Genomic DNA, 22,241 nt, shown 5'->3' with positions numbered 1-22,241 from the left:
TTTTTAATGTTTAGAACTCTATACTTTCTGAAAATGAGGCCCCTGTAGTATTGCCAAAATGAAACATCTTTTAAATAATGTTTAACTTAACTGTGCATACAAAGATAAATCCAATAAAATATTGTGCTTTAGTATATGTGCTTATTCTTGCACTTGTTAGGAAGAATTTGCACTCCAATACCAGATGGAGCATTGCATAGTTATGTATAGATGTCTGGGTTTCCTGAAACAGATTGTGGATGTTTTCATCGTCCTCTGAAGCATCAAGCACGTAAGGCTAAGATTATGCAACGGTGGTCATGGAAGTTCCAGAGATCTCCGTGACATTTTCTGCTGTCAGCCGAGGACCCTGTAGCTCCCGGAAGCAGCCATGGGTGGCAGCAGAGACCCCAGAGCTGCAGCAGCAGTGGGGGCAAGATCCCCCTTCCTCCCCATTTTGTCAGTTATTTTTAGTAAAAAATCAGGGACAGGTCACAGGCTTCTGTGAATTTTAGTTTATTGCCCATGGCCTGTCCATGACTTTTACTAAAAATAACCATGACAAAATCTTAGCCTTAAGCATAGGCCATTCCTAGAATCAGGATACCAGACTTGATTGACCAATAGTCATTCCAGTATAACAAGTGTTTTAGGACTGTTATTGAGTGTACTGTATGTGCTAGAATCACACTCATGCTTTGTGACTAGTTGGATGATGCTACGAATTTTTAATCTTTTACCTTTTTCAAACTTAAATTGTATGAATTCTAAGATTAATAAATTTGCTTGTTCCTTTTTATTTGTTTTAGTCACTAAAACAAGACCTTGCGACATGTCTGATCTCTACTGAGGTAGAAAAGAAATCATTTGAATCTCAGAAGAAAAGTCTTACGGCAGAAAACCAGCACTTAAGGGAATCTCTGGAGAGGGAAGAAAAAGCTTTGGACTTGCTGCAGGAAGAGTTAAGGAAGCTGAGAGAACAAATTAGAAACGTAGAAGATAAAGGTACTAGTACAGAGTCAGTTGTCATGGAAAATAAAAAACTTAAGGTACATTTGGAAGAGGAAAAACAAAAAATACACAACTTTCTTAAGCAAAAGGAGACACTTTTTGCAGAAGCACAAATGTTGAGGAGAGAACTAGACAAAGAACGTCATATAACTGAAGCTCTAAGAGAAGAACTGGAGCAGTTAAGTTCTCATCAGACATCCGACAACACAGACATTGATGATACATTGAGGAAGAACGAAGAAATAGAAACTTTGCGGGGAAGACTAACAGAGCTGGAAAAGAAGCTAAACTTTGAACAACAACGCTCTGATTTGTGGGAAAAACTGTATGTTGAAGTGAAGGACCAAACTGAAAAACAGGAAACTAATGAAAAAGGACAAGAGAAAAATGGTAAAGGAACAAGTAAGATCAAAAAGAAGTCCAAAGAATCGTTTTTTGGCTCAGTTAAAGAAACTTTTGATGCCATGAAGAATTCCACAAAGGAGTTTGTAAGACACCATAAAGAAAAGATTAAACAGGCTAAAGAAGCAGTGAAAGAAAACCTGAAAAAATTTTCTGATTCTGTGAAGTCCACGTTCAGACATTTCAAAGACACAACTAAAAACATCTTTGATGAAAAGAAGAAGTCTGGTGATAAAAGATATGAGGCAAACAGAAAAGGTAAAACTGTTTATCGGGAATATAATACTCATGAGAATCCTTCTAAGCATACACACCATAGAGGGCCTAGTATGAAAAAAGAATTCAGAGAAGGAAGAAAACAAAGATCGACTCATTTTACATTTGAAAAAGATACTAATTCACAGAAATGCATCAATAACCCAGAATGTAACAGAAAACGTCACTCTGTCCTAAAGGGCTGCTCTGGTATTTTTGAATGTGCTCATAAGGAATTTATTAGCCTGTTTAACAAAGTACTGGACCCTATTAGGGCTGAAGAATTTAATCAGTTAATGCAAAAATACTTGCAGCAAGAAGTAGACAGTTTCCATCACTGGAGAGAACTAGAGAATTTCATCAATAAGTTTTTCCATAATGGGATCTTTATACATGACCAGATGCTGTTCACGGACTTCGTTAGTGATGTTAAGGATTATCTTGAGGACATAAAGGAGTACCAAAGTGACCATGAAGGGATGTTTGAGGATTTGGATAAATACATCTACACATACTACTTTCATTATGATAATTCACCTCAGTATGGACCCAGGTTGGTTTTATGTAATATTTCCTGAATTAAAATATAGTTTTTAAGGACACCAAAGGAATTAGTGTTATTGTTACAACAGGTGACCTTTTAACCCTAAAATGAATGTGGTGAGATGTCTCTTGGGGACAGATTTTATTGGCTGTTGGGGCAAGTGACATTAGCACAGATTCCACTGTACCTTTTACAGCTTTAATGCGTGGAGGATTCCTTTAGAAAATAGTTGTTGATTAAGATTAAGCATTGCTGCTTGGAGCAATTGTTGAATGCAACAGCATGCCTGCTTTCTGGCCTGAGCATCTGTGGTAATTTTTTTCAGAGGTGTTGTAATCACTTTCTTCCCCTGCTTAAGTCCCTTCTTACTGATGATGCATTTTGCTTGGATTTTAAATAATTTTACTGAGTTATTCCACTTATATATTAAATTCTATTTTAACTGTTCTTAGCCTCTTGAGGGAAATAACTCCATTTTGATCTGATGAGAGAGGCAAAGTTATGCTAATGTGTTTAAAAAAAAGTTGCATTTTCTCTCTTCTTCCAGTAAACGGTAGGGCAGTAACGTAACTCTTTTTCCCCTGCACTCTATAAAGCATATTTAACCTTTTTAGACCAAGAACAGTTTTATATTAAAAATTTAAATGTACTGTGTTTGTCTTCTGGACTGCTGTGCTGCTCCCTTTCTCACTCATCTCTTGTTTTTTGTTATTTTTGAAATAGTTTGCAATATTTTTTATTTTATTGCAGTTTAGCTTTCAACTGTTTCTTTATTGGTAATAATGATCAAAGGCTAGTTTCTAATTCCTGGTTTTGGCAAATGCACACCACATCTAACTAGCTGTATTTATTTATCTCTATTTTAATTGGCCTGTCACATTTCATTATTAAAACAGCTTTCTGATATTTTGATTTCTCATGACTTACTCTATTATTGGGCAGCTTTTTTTTCTATGGTCTGAATGAATTCTGAATGAGACTAAAACATCTGTTTACTGGTACAGGCATTTAATTTTCAAGTGTATTTAGTGACTATGTTATTTATCACTACTGGTGAGAATATTAAGCAAAGTAAGACTGTATAGCCTTTTGCTTCAGAAGTGTGGGATGTGAGCCTGTAATTCAAGGATAAAATTCCTTGGAGTTCTTGTAATATCAAAAAACACGCAAGATGAGCTACAACGGTCTATTAACAGCACCCTCCTGTCCTCTATCTAAGTCAGGGGTCGGCAATGTTCGGCACACGGCTCGCCCGGGTAAGCACCCTGGCGGGCCGGGCCAGTTTTATTTACCTGCTGACGCGGGCAGGTTCGGTCGATCGCGGCCCCCACTGGCCGCGGTTTGCCGTTCCGGGCCAATGGGGGTGGCGAGAAGTGGCGCGGGCGAGCGATGTCCCGGGCCAGTGGGGGCCGCGATTGGCCGAACCTGCCGCGTCAGCAGGTAAATAAAACTGGCCCGGCCCGCCAGGGTGCTTACCTGGGCGAGCCGCGTGCCGAACGTTGCCGATCCCTGATTTAAGTCCTTGTATTGTGTGTACACACATGCGCGTACACACACACACGCATATTATGGTGCAGATGTTTCTATTGAAACTTGGTTTGTGTATGTTCCAAATGTCTTTATGTAAGAGTATTGTTCAGTCCTAACCAGCATTGTGTTCCCTGCAAGTCCAGCAGAGTGGTGTGGTATGGAAATTTGCATTGGAGCTTATTTACCCTGACCCTAACTAGGGTTTTGGGTAATCTATTTTGAGAGGTCTCCGTACATTCTTAAACGTAAATAAATAAATAAAACCCATCATCTTTACACCAACTGTAACTCTTCTTTGAGCACTGGTAGTGAAATAATAATCATGTATGGAGTTGATTTTATTAAGATATTTTCAACAGCTCTAACCAAGTTTTGTTTACTCCTTTCAGTCAACCTGCTAAAAGGCCTACTTTCACACAATCTGAAAGTTCCAGACATGAAAAACAAACTCAGAAGCAACACCAACGGAATAAGAGAGAAGGTAAATGGCATAAACATGGTCGCACTAATGGAAGACACATGGCAAATCTTGAAATAGAATTGGGGCAATTACCCTTTGATCCAAAATATTAAGTAATTTATGTATGGTAAAATCAGGAAGATACAAGTAGATAATTTCTAGTGGTTCCTCAATGGAAACGAATTGTTTTTCAACAAAACTGCAAGGTGCAAGTGTTTCTTTATACAGATTGATTTTTACCCTGTTCAAAAGCATCAAACTTCCTAACTCGCATTTTCTCTAGTGTTACTTTACTGTTCTTTGGAAATGATTTTGGTTGTAGTTGTACTGTTATGGAAACTAGGTATGTTGTGACTTGTGTGAAAAATAGGCTTAATTGCATTCCATTAGTATAGTTCAAAATTGAATCATACATAATGTACATGTAATTAACATGGTTTGGTGTACTAACTTCATCTCATCCTTTCAGAAAGTAGATCTAAATTATGGCAATGCATCTGTTAATATTTTGTAATCTTATACTTGCTTCTTGTCTTTTTTGGGGGTTCAAGAGCCTGTTGACTTATGAAGAATTTGCTGTGCTGCATTCTAATCAGCTTGCTGACATATGCACTTGAAATTTCTTGCACATCTGCATATTGTGGAAGAAAAATAAAGAGGCGTTGTGGGTAAAAGTCTTTATTCATAAACAAATCTAGCATAAGTGTACAGTCCCATAGAGGTTATGAAGTCTTGTCTTACTCCTCTCCTCTAAATCACAAACGTCATGCCATAGCTGTTGCTGGTGTTCTCTTAATTATTTATAAATGTCCTAAGACAGATGAACCGTGTTTTTTCCCCTCCCCTTCTAACACCAAGAGATAAGATGAGAATATTGCCATTGAAGTTCCACTTTTCCACCAGTGAAGAAGCATCACTAAACATGTTACGCCCAGTATAATCCTTATCTACTGCCTGTAAATTTGAGCCAGACCTGTCAATTTTGCTTACCTATTTTCAAGTATCACTGCCCTCTGTTCTGTACTAGAAGGCGGTTTAACCAAGACACCACTGTACAATACTGACTTCAGTTGGTCCCAGTTCAGAAACTGATCTTGAAGCATGCTTCATTTCACCCTTCTTGTGTAGACATAGATGTGGCTTCCAATTCGTCCTTGAGGCATATGGGTGTGAAAGACAGTAGCTGTTCTCTCGTAACCATTTAGGACAAGAAACGATGATATTTCCTGTAAATAAATACACTTTCATTTCCAAACAGTCCGGCATTTTTATACTGGTGGGGTACAAAATGGTGTTCCTAAACTTCTATTAAACCAACCACTCAGCTACCTATGGAAGTTAGGTTCTGTGTTGTGGGAAGGAGAAATACCAACCATACCATATCATGACCCTTGGTTAGAGTGAAATCTTGGTCACTCCCCACAACCTTGAGTAAATGGACTTTACAGAAGAGTTGAAGGGGAAGGAATTCTGCTGATTGCAGGCTTCTTTGCTCACTTCATGCCCATAAAGTCACTCAATGCAAACCATGTAGGTTGTGTCTGTGCACCTCAAACTTGCCTTGGTGCTGTTTTGAAGATAGCTGCCTTACAGCAGTACTTCATGGCATGAAGGATTTGCTGGGTACCCATGCATGCCCTCTCTGGGATCTTTCCCTTCACTACAGTGACACAATATTAGCTATGCTGTATTTTGGGCAAATGTTCAAGTCATACAGTTTTAAAGGCTAAAGAACATCTTCAAAGCTGCAATTTCAGCTTTCCCGTCTATTTCTTGTGAAAATTTGTATTCTTAGACTGATCTAGATAAAGTTAACTTGCAATTAACGTACCTGTTCTAGCACACTGAAGAAGACCAAGTGAGTAGGTAGTGTACCATTGTAAAATTCCTCATTAAGCCACTTGAGTGGATTAGAGTAAAATATATCTGCTTCGTCAAGGTAACTCTCTTTTCCAGTTAGGTCTGGAGGACATTGAAGGAATCTCATTGGTAGAGGACAGTGAACATGGCTAGGAGAGGGGAAAAAACTGTTGAGATCCAGTGTTAAGTGATCATTTTAGATCTTAGTTTCAATTAAGGATGCTATATTGTAGACCGTAAAACTTCTTCTTCTCTTATTTTCCCATTATCAGTAGGTGCATCTTTCCCTTCTGTGCTAGATACATAATGTTTTTCTCATCTCTGTATTTCAAATAAACATAAAGAAAGTAAAAGGAGGTGCCAGTAGTGAGTGTAATTGCAACTGGAGAGGTTCATAGGAAGCAATAATCCACAATCTGATTTATTTTAGATTTTAATAGCCAAAAGACCATCCTGAGTGAACTCAGTCCTTTACTGAAGCACACTTTGAAAATAACATTATATTATGTTAATCCTTTAATTTTTATATATATATCAGGATGTGTTACATAGTTCTGGAAGAGTTACTTTAGCCATGTCATACATAATAGTTCTATCTGTTAACCTGGTAGCAGAAGTCAAGGAAATAAGAATTAAATCTTGACTCCCTGCAGTAGTTAAATATTGGAGAAGGAGTGAAGCAATGCAAACTGCTAGGGCAAATATATGTCTAACACTAAGCTGTTTTGGTAACACAGGAAAAATGCAGATGCTGGGTGGAATAAACAATATGAAAGATCCACATTTCCAATTTATTATTTCATACAGAGTTAAGACAGACTGAACAATTTGGTAATCGATTAACATTATCCCTCAAATAATTCAATATATTTGAGGGGGGGAAATTGTATGCTTGAGTAGCTTTAGTATTACAAATTGTATTAGCTACTTTATTACCTGTAAAAAGGAGTAGAGTGGCATGGCATCATTACAAAGACAGAAGCCCATGATTGGTTAGAAGAATTGTTACAGAGCTGCTGCATATGAATCATGACATCAAGAGAGCCACGCTGGTGAATCAAACCCGTGTACAGGGCTGGGAGTAAATTTGATAAAAGCAGGAAGGTTATTGCTGATTTCTTCCATGTTTTCAATTGTTTAAGAGAATATCCTAAAGTGAGAAATATAAAATAGTTAAGCAGATAGGCAAGTGTTAACTATTAGTCTACAGCTTTCTTTTGACATAGTGCAACTTACTGAAAATTGATTAGTCGTGGCTAAATTAGAAGTAAAACAGTTCCTTGTTTTGATACAGTCAAAGTCACTACCCACTCCAGTTTTTTGTTTAGAATGGAAAAAAGGGGCATGTTTCATATGGATTCCACACTCTATAGTTAATAAAACTGAACCTATTTTGCAATTCAGAGCCGCAATTAGGGCTTAATTTTTCTAGGCTTGTAGTTAATTCCGTAGGGTGGGAAATCATTTAAGAAGAGGACAGTGAATCAGTCTGAACAAATGATAAGGGAAGACTGTTACTGAAGTGTCTGGTTTAAATGTCACAGGTAGGGCAAAACACGACATACTTCCCACTGCCAGTAATATGGCTCTCTGGTCTCTCCAACACTTTAAAAAGGCCTGAAGCAGGTTACTGTACTCCAAATGAATTGCTGCTGTAGCAAGGGAAGTGGGGTTAGGTGCTAAGCAGCTCTGGGATGAAGGAAAAAAAGCAGCAGGGAGCTTCAGAATTACAGTGACGGGTGTTGACTCTGTATCAAAGGCTACCTTTCTGCAGTTAAGTGGGCTGTTAACAAAAAAGCAAGATGGTATAAAACACCTGACCTTGTCTATAAACTTAAGATGAACCAGTTCAACTTCTATTAGTTTTTAAATTGACTTTGTTAAACCAGGGCAACTCCTGTGTAGACACTCTTATTAAGCTTAAATCATGATTAGTTTAGTTATAGCTATTTCTAATTAATGTAAACTAAACCAAAATAAGCCTGGCTTAAACTGAAATAAGAGTGTCCACACAGGGTTGCCCTGGTTTAAATAAAGCTATTTAAAATTAAACTGGTGCAACTTTGTGTGAGTTAACAAGTCCCAAAAATCTATTCTTTGTAATTTTGCTCAGCTTTCATGGCTTTTGTGATATCAATTCACCAGAGCCCTCACTGTCATTCTTCCAGCCTAGGCAAAACCACAATTTAATATAAGAGTTTTTTAAAATAATACCCTTTCAGGCCTCCTTTCTACATCATAAAGCTACTAAAAAGGACAAGTGCAATTTTACCTTTGCAGGTCACCTTTAAATGTAATTGCAAATACAATAAATTCTGTAAAAGTCATAGAGGGCATGAGAACAGGTTCACACTCAATTTCTTTTTAAAAGACACTACCTTTAGGGCATTTTTGAGGGGGGCCAGGGATGAATGGGAAATAAAATAACAGATTCAGCTAAAAATTAGCATTGTTGAAAATCTAAATGTTAGAAACTCATTATTTTTATGGCTTTAGAGCAGGGGTGGGCAAACTTTTTGGCCCAAGGGCCACATCTGGGTATAGAAAGTGTATGGTGGGCCATGAATGCTCACGAAATTGGGGTTGGGGTGTGGGCTCTGGGGTGGGGCCAGAAATGAGAAATTCAGGGTGCAGTAGGGGGCTCTGGGGTGTACGAGGGTACTCCAGGCTGGGATCGAGGGGGTTCTAAGGCCGGGAGGGAGATCAGGGCTAGGGCGGGGGTGTGTGTGTGCAGGCTCTAGGGTGGGGCTCAGGATGAGGAGTTTGGGGTGCAAGAGGGCTGGGACTGAGGGGTTCGGAGGGTGATCAAAGGTGCAGGTTCAGGGCAGCACTTACCTCAAGCAGCTCCTGGAAGCAGTAGCATGTCCTCCAGGCGGCTCTGCTGCTGGCTGCCCTATCCACAGGCGCCACCCCTGCAACTCCCATTGGTCGCAGTTCCCGGCCAATGAGAGCTGCAAGGTCGGGGCTTGGGGCTGGGGCAACTTGCAGAGCGGAGCCCCCTGGCTGCCCCTATGTGTAGGAGCCGGAGGGGGAACGTGCTGCTGCTTCTGGGAGCCGCATGGAGTGGCCTTAGACACTGCTCCCCAGCGGGATCTCGAGGGCTGGATTAAAACAGCTGGCGGGCCGTAGTTTGTCCACCCCTGCTTTAGAGGTAACATTTAGCGGTGCACCTAGGCAATAGTTGTTCCTGCCCCTATGATTCAATCTGTTTTGGTGGGGCTGTAAGTGAATAGAAGACTAATTCTAAACAAGCTATGGCTAGCATGCAACTTGACCATAACTAATCTACAGCCTATATTTCATGTAAAAAAGTTTCTACAGAAGGGTAATCACCACCACACAACATTTAAAATCCAAATGCTTACCACAAAACACCATGCAAAATGGCAGTACGGGATATATAAACCTGAATTCTTTGTGGCTCAACGTGCTGTAACAAAACAGGTATGGTACTACTGAAATAAAGTTCTATAAATCACAGGTTTGTTGACAATTCAATAGCATGTTTTATAGCACGTAGGGATAGAAAAGACAACTTTAACAGATTTTTAAAAAACTGAGTAGTAAGCCTCCTCCTCACAGTCCTGGCTGGAGATTTCTGCTCTATTATCAAACCACCGCATTATCTGAATCCGTTCCTTGCCTACTAGCATGAAATATATGGGGCACGAGGAAGGGATTCAGTTAATGTGGTGGTTCAGATAATAGTGTTTTAGAAAACAGGAGCATACTGCAGCTGCAAACAAACTACCATTTTCCAGGAACTTTACTAACATATGCCAATTGCCTCCAACAGACAGATAAGGAGGAGCATTCAGTCATCCCACTTACATGAAGAAAGTAGGTACAATAAATATCGTGCTTGACTATTGTGACATTAATCACATACTGCCTACAGTAGATGTTTTTACACCCTGGCAATGAACATATTAAAATCTAGATCATAATTAGTACTTTATTAATTTTGTGACTGGGCAACAAAACGGTAGATAAAATTCAGTGCTGATAAATGCAAACTAATGCACATTGGAAAACAATCCCAACTATACAAACAAAGTGATGGCGTCTAAGTTAGCTGTTACTGCTGAAGAAAGAAATCATGGAGTCATTGTGGATAGTACTCTGAAAACATCCGCTCAATATGCAGCAGCAGTCCAAAAAAGCTAATCATGTTAGGAACCATTAGGAAAGAGATAAGACAGAAAATATCATAATGCCACTCTATAAATCCATGGTATGCCCACACCTTCAATACTGCATGCAGTTCTGGTATCCCCATCTCAAAGATATATTAGAATTGGAAAAGGTACAGAGAAGGACAACAAAAATGGAGAAAGTAAATAAGGAAATGTTATTTACCCCGTCACATAACACAAGAACCGGGGGTCACCCAATGAAATTAACATGCAGCAGGTTTAAAACAAAACAAAGTATTATGTCACACAACACAGTGTTAACCTGTGGAACTCTTTGTCAGGAGATGTTGTGAAGGCCAAAACTATAAAGAATTAGGTAAGTTCAAGGAGGGTAGGTCCATCAATGGCTATTTATCAAGATATGGTCAGGGATGCAACCTGTAAGGAGAGACTGTTCCCTTGTCATAAGCTGCTGTTCAAAATGCCAAGTGAGGAAAAGTGCTGGTGGTGAATCAAAACTTAGCTGGGCACACTACAACTATGGAGCCAAGATTCATCTAAGCTAGGACAGCTGTGCACCATAGTGCTACTCAATACAGTCCTATAACTTGTGGAGTCAGCCACAGGAGGCCCACCCCATTATACCTGGATCAAGTGATGTATAATTATCACAGTGGCTCCTATGCCAACCCCTCCTGCAGGTAGTGCAGGGGGCATGATTAGGGTATCAGACTACTTTAGCTTGTGCCAGGGGACTGGAGCCGTACAGGATTGGGCCAGTGCAAGGTAGTTTAAAACCATCTTTGCATCCCTCAGTTTTGAGCTGGACTAATGATTGATGTCACAACTGTGACCCAGTTACAAATTTTTCTATATTTTATTAATACCATGTTCTGAAACAGGGGAAGGCCTTTAACATTGTTTGATATTTAAATAATCACTGTCATCTGTTTCACCTTCACATGGAACGGTCTGTTTCCACAGTGAGTTGTGTGTGAAGAGCCTGAACAAACTAATCCTCACTGCCATTTCTCATCCCTTGCAAACTGCGACCTTCACCTCTGGTTGTTGTCAAAATGGAGTCATAGAATATCAGGGTTGGAAGGGACCTCAGGAGGTTATCTAGTCCAACCCCCTACTCAAAGCAGGACCAATCAGATTTTTACCCCAGTTCCCTAAATGGCCCCCTCAAGGACTGAACTCACAACCCTGGATTTAGCAGGCCAATGCTCAAACCACTGAGCTATCCCTCCCCGCTATGACAAAAGACAGGACTGATTTTTATATTGTAATAATATTTGAATTGCTCCATATGCAAGTCTTTACAGAAGATTTCAGAAATCTTGAGTGAAATTGAACAAAAGAATGTGATTTTCTTTAACAAGCCTCAGGTAAACAAAACTTTCAAACTCATTCTGCTGCTGAAAGCAAACACCTTTTAGTGATTCAGAGAAGTTTTCAATTTTGCTGCAATGCCCAATCTGCTCTCTAATCACTTACTGTGCCACCAACAACAGTTTAGAATGATTCCGTTAAGCCACTGTAGTAGGGTTAAATGCAGCTGTGTCATACCATTGAGTAATTAATTGTAAAATATTTGGATAATTTGTTTAATTCATTGGACACTGCCATTTGAATGCAACTTTCTTTGCATTAATTTCAAAATTTTGTTCTAGAGAAAATAAGTTATGACTTTGACTTTAAAAATAATGTGACTGGTTCAAAGTTAATTACATTTAAGGGAGCTTACCTGTATACCAACAATGTCCAAACCACTACCACTAGAAAGATCCGGTACCTCTTTGGGGCCTGGATGCAGCCGTGAATAAAGAAGGGTAGATGGGTGCCCAAAATAACCGGCAATCCCTGGCTCAAGTACCAATGCCAAGGATGAGAACCATAAAATGTCCCCAAATTCTGTAGCACATTAAACTTCAAGAATTTCATCTGAACCAGTATCCACTGAAAGGTTAAAAAAAATGAATTAATGTTAAGTATGAAAATGTTAGATTAAGTCTGTCCGGTTCTGTTATGCAGCACCGGCATTAAAAGATACCATGATTTACATTTTTACCTAAAATCATTACAGCAAATTTTTAAAGTAAAAACTATCTTGTGAAAGCCATTTAGTTACTTTCAGCAATTAATACAAGTTACAAGCTTTATGGTTTGAAAGTTTTCTACTTTTCTATTATACAGAACAGGTCTTTTATGTTGAACAAGACAAATGGGAAATGTTTTAAAAATCTACACACAATCCGTCTTATGTGGTCACTAATTGACTTCCACAAAAAGTACAGGCTCATCTTTTAAAGTTATTGAATCCTTTAAATGAGACATGGGTTGTCCATAGAACTTTTTTTTAAAAAAACAGGGGCAGGATTCTCAAAATTGCTCGACATTGGTGTAATCTGCTCCTATTTAAGTTACCATTTGCTTCAATGGAAGCAGTTAGATCAATGCTGAGCACTTCTGAAAATCCTACCCTAAATATTTTATACATCCCTTCGAGCCCTATAGAATTCTCCTCTGCCCACTTGAATATTGCTCTAGTTCTTCTCTGTTACCTCTGTAATGTCTCCTGCTTGGAAAAAATCTTTTCTACATACTATATGACATTGGGTTAGATGGACAACTTCAAGTTTGCCAAAATTGTCCGTTTTACAGTAATATCGGCAACAGTCATCAATATATTTAACACTTCTTACCCTGAGAGCTGTGCATCTTTACCTGCGTGAAAGTTGAAAACATGCAGGATATGAGTTGGAGCTTTTGCTAATCTTTGTTTTACATAATTGATGCCGTCTACAGAAAGCAGCTTTTGTAGGTAAGTATTAAACTGCCGAATACTTTATGGTAACACAAGATGTCAGAAATGAGAAGTTTCACAAGCAGATTTACTAGGACAGTGTTAACTAGGATCTGTAAATACTTATAGAAGCAAATAAATACCAAAACGCTACAACTGAGCCATCCTAACAGAAATTAATGCTGAGCTAACCATAACACCACAACTCTCCCAGAACATAAGATATGCTGCCGAGAATACCAGTGTAGAGTTTAGTTACTCTGTGTATCATTACAGTAACATGCAAATATCTCTGAACACTGACACTAAATATCAGTGAATTGAGAAGCCACTGCATTGTTGGTCTTATTTGAAATGGCATTCTAGTGATTTAACATAAGCATAGATATTAATGGCTAGAATTATAAGATTATAGGATACAGACAAACTGTTATTAGAGATGATGCCAAAGGCAGAATGTACAGTACAGATCTCAAATCATTGAGACAGCGACAGCTCTTGAATTAGGAAAATGTGGAACCATCTGCCCAAGTACAAAATTGTCTTAAATTAAATTTGTAAGCATTTCTAACATTGTATGGCAACTTACCTCACCAAAAAATACACGATCGATTATTAAAGAAATCCCTAGAGTAGCCAATCTGCAAAAATCAAGAAAAAGCTCCTTGTATTACTGGCATCTTCTGAATGTTTAGATTACACTTTTCTTCAGCTTGCCTCTACAATTTATTGTGTGTCACTGTCCCCTAAACTAGTCACAGTTACTTAGAGTGAATCACCAACACTTAGACTTTCAGGAACAACCACTGGTTGGCTTGGAGGTCCTCTTCATATTTTCCCCTCATGAAATCTTTCCATGAAACCTCCCTCTTGTGGGGATACACAGCGTTTGTACTGTAAGCAAGGCCCTTCTCCAAACTGTTGCCAGTGTTCTTCACTTTTGCACATCTCCCTAAGTTGAAACGTTCAGGAGGTGTCCTGCCCCTGGCTACAGTCTTATTAGTTATATAAAAAAAAAAAAAAAGTAAATATTGATAAGCAGAATGCCTAAATGAATCCTGTTAGGATGGTTATAGATGGTAACATATAATAGTTACTATTTAGTATGCATAGTGTCATAAATCACTGAATTAATAAAACACTTACCCTACTGGAATACAGCTGTATAGAACAAGGTCTACCTTCTTCTGTTCTTGCCAGAAATGCCTGAGCACCAAAGGTATCCATGGAATTACAGCAGTTGGACGAATAATAAATGCAAGTGCTACCAAAGTTAAATATTTGCAACTAGAAATGAAGAAAATATTAATGAAACAGTCAGAGTACAATTGTAAAGAGACTTAATTGCTTTTTCGTTATATGATATTTTAGTCCAATGTGACAGGAGTATCACATTTTTCATGTCACCATGTTTCTGGACGCTGACTCAGGCAAGTACAACATACAGACTTCAGTATACAGCACTGCCTTTAACCTTGAATCTTTGGGTGCAAACACTTGCTTATTGGCCTGCTTCTCTGAAAAAACTGTGTAGTAAATTAAACTATGCAAGACTAAGTATCTAACTAGAAAGTATATACAGGCTTTTTAAAAGAGTAATTACTCAGTTCAAAATTAGTTAATACATTGACTCTGAATACTTGTTTGGCTTGAGTGACCATCTTTCATGTCCTTCCTAAGTTCTCACAAATTAAGTGTCTCTACACTGCCCTAAAGATGAAATTAATGTCCCCCATAGGTGATTATTTGGTTTGAAATGAGGAACAGCAGAATAGTAATTTTACACATCCACTACCATCCTCTGTAGACATGTTCAGCAGCAACACCAGTTACCATTCCACTCAGGAACTAGAACAGCTGCAGTTTCTCCACAAGCTGAGGGGTTTGGGTTGCTGGATCAACTAAGGATTAGTTTCCTATGGCCCCATCCCCAACAGCTTATTTGGAACCAGCACAAAGAAGTCTTGGCACACAGAGAACTTGCAGGTGTTCCATCTATGCAGTCTTGCCTTGAAGCTTAATTGGTTTGCATGCCACTGCACTGAACTTTGATGAATTTCACCCTCAGTAACAAAAGGAATAGTTATCTTCCACATTATCTTTATACAACTTGAACTAATCTTTCTAAATTCAGAAGCCTGTGCACTTGTTCAGACAGACGTAAAACATCAGGGAGGATATCAAAAAGGCAGGAAAAGTTTATATATGAACAGAAAGCATTATTTTAACAGTTGCATCCATTTTGATTGGTAACCTTTGGTTGGGATAATGTTGTTAGTGTAAATTCTCTCACCTACTCCTTATCTTTGAGCCTTCCATTGGATAGTAGAAAAGAGCAAAGATGGTGAGAACTGTTTCCATGGTGTTTGTTAGAGTTCTGGTACAGCAATACCATGTAAACCAAGAGCACAACTGGCAAAGGTACTAAAAACAATTATGAACAACAGGGGAGGTGTTAATACAATATTTGTATAGCCTTTAAGGAAAGAGGTAATTGAAAAGTTTTAGACTTCAGTGCTGACATTTAATATCATTAAACCATTTCTTAAGTTCTGCAGTACACTGTATGCTAAAATACTATAAGGCACATACACAAGACACGTATTTCAAGGCTGAGACTCACCACCCACTTTGCTGTTTCTGCATTTTCTAGGTGTCTCACTAATGAGTAAAGCTTTACGTCTGCTAGAGCTGACAGAACTGCTTGCACAAGTCTAGGGATCCAAATCTATGTTAGCAAAAAAAAAAAAAAGTTTATTTATTTTTCTGACTCTTGTTTCCTGAAGCCCCTATTAACTCCCAAGTTTAATTGCAATATATAAAACTAGGAGATTCTTGAAACATCAATCCACGGAGGAAACTAAAGCTATATGACTGTCCTCTGTACGTTTTGATGGAAAGCTCTTAATATTTTAAATACCGTAGTCCTAGAGAAAGATGAGTCCAGAGTTTCTATTAAAACCAATCAAAGACAGTGAGTTAATTTGACATTCAATTGAAAGTTTCCAGAAACTCAAGGCAGCACTTTCAAAATTGTTCCACAATGATGTAACTCATCTTTAAATGAAATCAATGGGAGTTTTATTCATTGTCTTCAATGGAAACAATTATGTCAATACCGAGTGCTTTTGAAAAAAACCTACCCTCAGATTCTGTTGAGTTGTTAGTTATTTGCAGTCCTGGTCTTATACTTGCAGCCAAAGTAATCTGCTAATTAAAGAGCTACTGAGTAAATCATGTTCGGAGTCTAATGGCTAAGGATATGATTTAATCACGGAGATCACGAATTCCATGACTTTAATGAACCTCTGTGACTACTTTGGCTACAGCACCCGCAGCAACAGCTGCGGTGGGGACTGGAGCTGTCAGCCTCTCTCTCTCCCCCCCCTGCTTCAGTCCCATCACTCCGTTATTTGTACTAAAAGTCATGGGCAGGTTGCAGGCTTCCATAAATTTTTCTTTATTGCCCATGATCTGTCTGTGACTTTTACTAAAAATAACTGACAAAATTTTAACCTTACTAGTGGTACAACACTATCTTCTTTGACGTTTGAAGAGGTTGATAGAGATCAAGAATCACCATCTATAGTCTTCAGCCCCACCCCTGCCACTGGAGCCATGCAGGTGGACCCTTGTGACCAGGCAGAGCCACATTAACTTAATTGAGGCTTCATGCGCTGGCAAGTGTTGCACTCACATGGATCCAATGGCCAAACCAGGGTCTTTCATTTCATGAGGAGGACAGTTAAATTTCCTACCTACAACAGTTTGAAATTAAATTAATTGTAAGTTGTAGCTGGGCTTTAAAAAAATATTTCCTTTATACTTACCAGCAGCTGAACATCATCCTTTGCCAGTAGCTGTAAAACTCTGTAGATAGTTGCAAATAGTAGTGGGTATGAATAACCCCTTAAACCTTCTGTCCATTCCCAGGTCAAGTAGCCATAATTAGTAATATTAAGGATATTTAAAGAACTTAAAAGTTTTCCTGTTAGTGTTCTACTTATTCTCAGGATTTCCTGATTCTTTGTTAAAAATCTTACTCTGTGGCCACTGTCAATTAGTGATTTCTGCCAATGGTCATATTAATTTCTCACTGCCAGGGAAACCTCTAGCTTAACACTCTTCCTACCAAAAAAGGACAGTGGTAGTGACATAGCTCCAAGAAAGTTACTAGGATACAAAAGCATGGAGCAGAGAGAGCATTATTGGGGCAATAAAGTCATCATAAAGAGATATTACAGTATAAAGGACACAATTACGACAAAATGAAAAAGTGAGCACACTTAGTTCAGTTCTAGAAAGATTCCACTCATTTTAACTTCAAAAAGCAAAGGATATTTGAAAACCATATGATGTGCAACTTCAAGCGACTGCCAGTATTCATCTGGAACAAAGCTTGTCTGGACTAAAAAGCAGTTAAGTACTCGCAGAGTTATGGTAAACAAGACCAGATAAATGTTTTCGCCAATAAGCTCTGAGAAAGCAAAACATTAGTTTGGAGAAAGTCCCTGAAATAATAATTGCTTATGGCTACTGATGATTGAACAAAGACATTCTCTTTAAAATGATAGCTTTGAACTGTATAGTAGCCTGATCTTAGAAATGAGGTATATGGTAGCATTATCGTACATTTGTCAAGAAGTTCCATCATTTTATGTCCCATTTTGCTGTTTGCACTTTAACAGCATTATTCCTCACAGCCTCCAGTTTGATTCCATGTTGAAGTCTTAAATGATTGCAAACTACTATATCATCAAATCAATTGCAGTGACTGAAGAAGGATCGAAATCCAAATTAAAACTGAATTTAGTGAGAACTTTTCAAACAAGTACCTTGGACAGTTATTAGTGAGAAGAAAGAGTTAATGGCTTTGGGTTAGTTATTCTTCCCCACAGCCAGCTTCCCTCTTTTTTTTTTTTAAAGTTGCTCTCTTCTGTGGAATCTCAGCTTTTATTTATATATATATTTTAAAGTAAGCCACTGGCTCGCAAGTTTGTAAACATGAATCAAATGTAACTGCTGTAGTAGTGTCTGATTTTGCAGAATCTGAAAAATTGGCTGAGGTGTGAGTAGTCCTGTTCATTTCACTGGTTACTGACTCTGATGTCCATTTGAATTAACAATAACTATTTCACAACTGATCAAAGTATGTAAGAAAGGTGAGGAATGGATGGAGGACACTTGGAGCAACCAAAAAAGTGTTACTTTCCCAACGTTACAGTGGTGGCAACCAATGTTCTTCAGAGTCCCCTGCTACAGGGTCAGTTATGGTAGCCTCCTTCTTTCCCAGCAATGATGGCAGCAGAATGACACCTTTAGGAGCCTAATCTGCTCTGATGGTGATTAATGGGTCAGGCTGCTCCCTCCCTTACTGCCACTAGCTGCAACTGCTGCTCCTCCCCTCTGCTGGAGACCGTCTACAAACTCAACTCAAGCACATCAGCTATACAGACTTCTCCAGTTTCTCTTTACAAACGTGAGTTAGAAACTTTTTAACGTAAAAGTTTAGATTCTAATGTCATCACTTGACTTTGGGAACATGCTACTTTTCTTACGTCTTCATGTAATCATGGGTGTATCCTATCCTAACCAACGGTGAAGTCTAGCAGAACATATAGACGAAGTTTTGAAGTGCACAATCTGCTGCAAATGACATCTCACGTTGGAGTCTCAAGGAGGCGAGTTTGCGGGCAGAGTTTCAGCAAGGACTGCTTCCTCTGCCCCTTGAAGAAAATATTTGCACACGCAACCTGGCGTGATTAAGAAGCCCCTTGGGTTCCTCCCACTGGCCCAACTAACAACAGGAAGAGACTGCAGGCACCTGGCCCACTCTTGGCTGGGAAGGTGTCGAGACCACCCCGCGGTACTGGCGCCTCTCAACCCCCGCCCAAGCAGCCGGCGGGGCACAGCCCGCCCCTCTGTAGGGGTGTCTCGCTAAGCGGCGGAGCTCCCTCTCCGATCGCTGCCGCCCGGGGTCAGAGGGCTGAGCAGGACACATCTCTGTCTACTCCACCGCGTGTCCAGCCTCAGGCCCTTCCCCCAGAGCGTCTCCTCTCCCGGGCGCCCCTCACCTGGGCCCCGCTCCCCGCCGGCCCCCGGGGCAGCGCTGTACAGCGCAGATTTTCTCTTGCGGAGCCGCACGGTGTCGGCACTGCGGGTCCGGCCGCGGGGGAAGAACCCGCCTCCACCCCCCGCCTGCATGTCGGACGCAGCTCCCTGCACGGAGCCGCGAGGCCTGCCGGGCCACTCGCACTTCCGCCTTGGGCGGAGCCAGAGTGACGCTCGGGGACGAGGCTGCGGCCCTGCCGGAGCTTGCGGGGGCTGGGTGAGCGCATGTGCGGAAGAGTATTTAGGGGCGGGAATTTGGGATGAAATTCAGCGGGGTGAGAGATTATGTCCCTCGGGGCGGGTCAGGCTCTGTACTTCCGGCAGCTTGTCTGGCCTATGGAGGTTTCCTCTCGCTGGTTTAATCGGTTCGACGAAGGGGTCTTGAAGGTAAGGCGGCTCCGCGGCGGGAGGGGTTTGCGGGGCTGGGCTCTGGGCAGGGAGGCGGGGGCTGATGTCCCGGGAGTCTCCTCCGGCTTCTCGATCCCTGCCCCGATTGACGATGGGGGTGTGTGTGGCCTCCCTCAGCTTCGCTCAGCCCTGCTCTGCTCCCCTGCACGGGGCAGCGGGATCCGCTCCCTCCACAGCTGCCCCCGCCTCCGTGCCTTTCCTTGGCTGCGCTCGGGCCATGGGGCGCCGCCCCCTCGTTCTCCCTCCGCCCCTAAATTCTGCCCCGGTCTCGTGGGAGGGCGAAGGGCCGCGGGAAGCGCCTCTCCCGCACGCCGCCTCCCCCTCGGGAAGCTGGGCGCGCTCGTCTCTCGGGCTTCAGCTCTCCCGTGCCCGGCGATCTCCGCTGTTTCCGTCCACAGCTCTGCGCTGCCTGGATAGTCCCGCTGGCGTCGGAAGCTGGAGTCTGGAAAGAGCTGGTGGGTCGTGGCCCCGAGCCTTAATCCATGCGGCGCCTGTCACCGAGGCGCTGGTAACGGGGATTTCAAGTAGCCCTTCTGTCCGTTACACCTAGTGACCAATACTTAGTGTACCGCCATTGAAATCCAAATTGCTGTGAGCTAAGGCAGCATGCCCCCGGGTGGGGGCATTGCCTCGGGGGAGAGACACTAACTGCAAACGGACACAGAGCAGTGGCAGTGGAAGTTTTCCCTATCCTGCCCTACTAACGCTGCTGTTGAAGGAGACTGTAACTGGCTTCAACTTTTTGAAGGGGGGTTGACCTTCTAAAAAGTTTGGGGAAATGCTGAAAAAGTTTTCTACCATAATTTTATATGTTTATCATTTAACTGTGGCACTGCCTTACAAAATGGACAAACACATTCCCTCTACTGAAGAGCTGACAGGCAAATGTGATCTATTGGCTGATATTGGAGCTAGTACCCATAAAAACCTCAATCCTTACTGGAGAAAGAGGAAAAAGACCTCCAGGCTCCTGATCTTTGTATTATACAGTACAGAATGTGTGATCCAGCTCCTCCATGAAACCAAGAGAAACCTGCTTTTTACAAGAGAGCAGCACTTCTATCTTGCCATAAGTAACTGAACACCGACTGTTAATCATGGTTGGCGTTCTTGCTCTGAAAAGTGGAACAGAGCCATAATTCTTATGTTACCGCATTTTAGGTGCAAAATACAAATATTTATATTGGTCTTAGACCCATCTGTTTACAGTTCAAATTGATTTAAGTGGAAATTGTGTGCATGGATGACAGAATATTTTTTGTTTTGTTTTGTTTTGTATAGCAGTCCCTACCCAAAATAACACTGATAGTCACGTGTCAATACTTCATTCTTTTTGGACTGCAACAAACATTACAGTGAGTAACACTTTACATTCACTTTCATTTATATGTAGATCTGAAGATTTTGCTTGGCTACTCAGATGTCTTTAGAGTATCTTTGAAGACAGGTGTGACAAGTTACAGCTTTGGCTGTTAAAATGTATGGTAAACTGCCATTACCTCATATCTTTCTGGGGGCTCTCCTTGGAGTTGCAGGAGGATTCTACATCTATAAACCAATATTTGAACAATATCACAGAAAACAGAATAAATTAAAAGAAAAGCTGCAAGCACCAGAACTAGAAGAGAAGAAAGAATAGCAGAGATTACATGGAGCTGCTTGGTGATATTGGTTTGGACACTAAACTTTTGTTCCGAGAGAAAAACAAAATAACATAGTCTATTCTTCAAAAGAAATTGGTTTATCTTGGTGAAGAATAAATATGCTTTTTAATTAATGTAAATATGGTGTTTTCTTAGATGGCCAGCTGCACATACATTGACCGAATTGCATTTGATTCCACTGACCTTTTTCTTTAAAATTATAGGTTTCTAGTCTTATGCAAATTCAGAGTTAGGTCTGTCACTCTGCCCTTAGTCCTAACCCCATTGGGAATAGAAAGCATACTTGTAGCACACCTCTACTCTGATATAACGTGACCCGATATAACATGGGTTTGTATACAACGCGGTAAAGCAGTGCTCCGGAGGATCAGCGTGTCAGCTCCCTGCGCTCTGCTTCCAGCCACGGGTGAGTGCAGGGAGGTTGGGGAAAGGACGCCCCCCCCATATTCACCTGCGGCGGGAAGCTGAGCGCCATGGCTGGGAGCTGGTGGAGTGGAGTGGGCTGGGACTGGGCTGCTCCCGCACTCACCAGCGGAAGCGGGAGGTTGGGGAAAGGACGCCTCCCCGTACTCATCCGTGGCGGGAAGCGGAGTGCTGCAGCTGGGAGCTGGCGGAGTGGAGCGGGCTGGGGCTGGGTTGCTCCGCTTACTGTGGCGGTGAGTGCGGGACCTTTCCCCACCCCCCAGCGACACTACTGGGGCCGGGGCAAGGAAAGCGGAGCGGGCTGGGGCTACGTTGTTCTACTTCCTGCCGCAGGTAAGTGCAGGGGACGTCCTTTCCCCAATCTCCCCACACTCACCAGCAGCGGTGGGAAGCAGAGAAGCCTAGCCCCAACCCGCTCCACTCCACCAGCTCCCAGCTGCGGCGCTCTGCTTCCTGCCACAGGTGAGTATGGGGGCGCGTCCTCTCCCCAACCACCCTGCTCTCACCGGCGTCAGGAAGTGGAGCGCCGCGGCTGGGAGCTGCCGGAGTGGAGTGGGCTGGGGCTGGACTGCTCCGCTTTCCACCACTGCCGGTGAGTGCCTGTCATGGGGTGGGGGGTGTGGATAGGGGTTGGGGTAGTCAGGGTACA

At 41.3% G+C, this 22,241-nt stretch overlaps 4 protein-coding genes across 10 annotated transcripts in view; 3 read left to right on the top strand and 1 right to left on the bottom strand.

The window, feature by feature from the left end:
* The window catches only part of CCPG1 (cell cycle progression 1), a 57,880-nt gene extending 53,025 nt beyond the window's left edge, over positions 1–4,855 (top strand). For 3 of the 4 annotated variants that reach the window (XM_054043027.1, XM_054043024.1, XM_054043025.1), the window contains 2 exons: positions 789–2,200; positions 4,111–4,855. In XM_054043027.1, the coding sequence (XP_053899002.1) occupies positions 789–2,200; positions 4,111–4,294 (1,596 nt within the window). In that variant the 3' untranslated portion in view covers positions 4,295–4,855. The remainder of the gene's footprint in view (positions 1–788; positions 2,201–4,110) is intronic. The other variant, XM_054043026.1, reaches the window with a different exon arrangement.
* Positions 4,844–19,276, bottom strand: PIGB (phosphatidylinositol glycan anchor biosynthesis class B). Its single transcript, XM_054043042.1, has 12 exons — positions 19,061–19,276; positions 17,331–17,463; positions 16,817–16,937; positions 15,610–15,714; positions 15,280–15,410; positions 14,133–14,273; positions 13,576–13,627; positions 11,928–12,139; positions 9,407–9,471; positions 6,978–7,191; positions 6,013–6,190; positions 4,844–5,407 (listed from the first exon to the last, which is right to left on the bottom strand). Exons 1-12 carry the CDS (start codon positions 19,188–19,190, stop codon positions 5,288–5,290), a joined length of 1,602 nt encoding a protein of 533 aa, XP_053899017.1. The 5' UTR covers positions 19,191–19,276; the 3' UTR covers positions 4,844–5,287.
* A 117-nt stretch (positions 19,277–19,393) lies between these two features.
* Positions 19,394–21,282, top strand: PIGBOS1 (PIGB opposite strand 1). Its single transcript, XM_054043041.1, has 2 exons — positions 19,394–19,484; positions 20,899–21,282. Exon 2 carries the CDS (start codon positions 20,983–20,985, stop codon positions 21,142–21,144), a length of 162 nt encoding a protein of 53 aa, XP_053899016.1. The 5' UTR covers positions 19,394–19,484; positions 20,899–20,982; the 3' UTR covers positions 21,145–21,282.
* Positions 19,394–22,241, top strand: part of RAB27A (RAB27A, member RAS oncogene family) — an 88,000-nt gene continuing 85,152 nt past the window's right edge. For 2 of the 4 annotated variants that reach the window (XM_054043039.1, XM_054043035.1), the window contains exons 1-2: positions 19,517–19,960; positions 20,787–20,860. The gene's annotated coding sequence lies outside the window, so the exon portion shown is untranslated. Of the gene's footprint in view, positions 19,485–19,516; positions 19,961–20,786; positions 20,861–22,241 lie in introns of those variants that run through there. The other 2 variants (XM_054043032.1, XM_054043030.1) reach the window with 2 other exon arrangements.

The sequence above is a fragment of the Malaclemys terrapin genome, chromosome 10 (assembly GCF_027887155.1).
Source record: "Malaclemys terrapin pileata isolate rMalTer1 chromosome 10, rMalTer1.hap1, whole genome shotgun sequence".
NCBI classification, from domain to species: domain Eukaryota; kingdom Metazoa; phylum Chordata; order Testudines; family Emydidae; genus Malaclemys; species Malaclemys terrapin.
The sequence above is the reverse complement of the archived record's forward strand: the minus strand, read 5'-3'. Positions and strand labels throughout refer to the sequence as shown.

What these genes read in the sequence shown, in the direction of transcription:
- PIGB (XM_054043042.1), bottom strand. Translation starts at nt 19,190, where the DNA reads ATGCAGGCGGGGGGTGGAGGCGGGTTCTTCCCCCGCGGCCGGACCCGC. An exon ending in CACTCTACTCCTTTTTACAG is followed by an intron (nt 6,191 to 6,977) that starts GTAATAAAGTAG and finishes CCCCTCTCCTAG; the next exon opens with CCATGTTCACTGTCCTCTAC. An exon ending in TCTTCAGTGTGCTAGAACAG is followed by an intron (nt 5,408 to 6,012) that starts GTACGTTAATTG and finishes ATTTATTTACAG; the next exon opens with GAAATATCATCGTTTCTTGT.
- PIGBOS1 (XM_054043041.1), top strand. Translation starts at nt 20,983, where the DNA reads ATGTATGGTAAACTGCCATTACCTCATATCTTTCTGGGGGCTCTCCTT.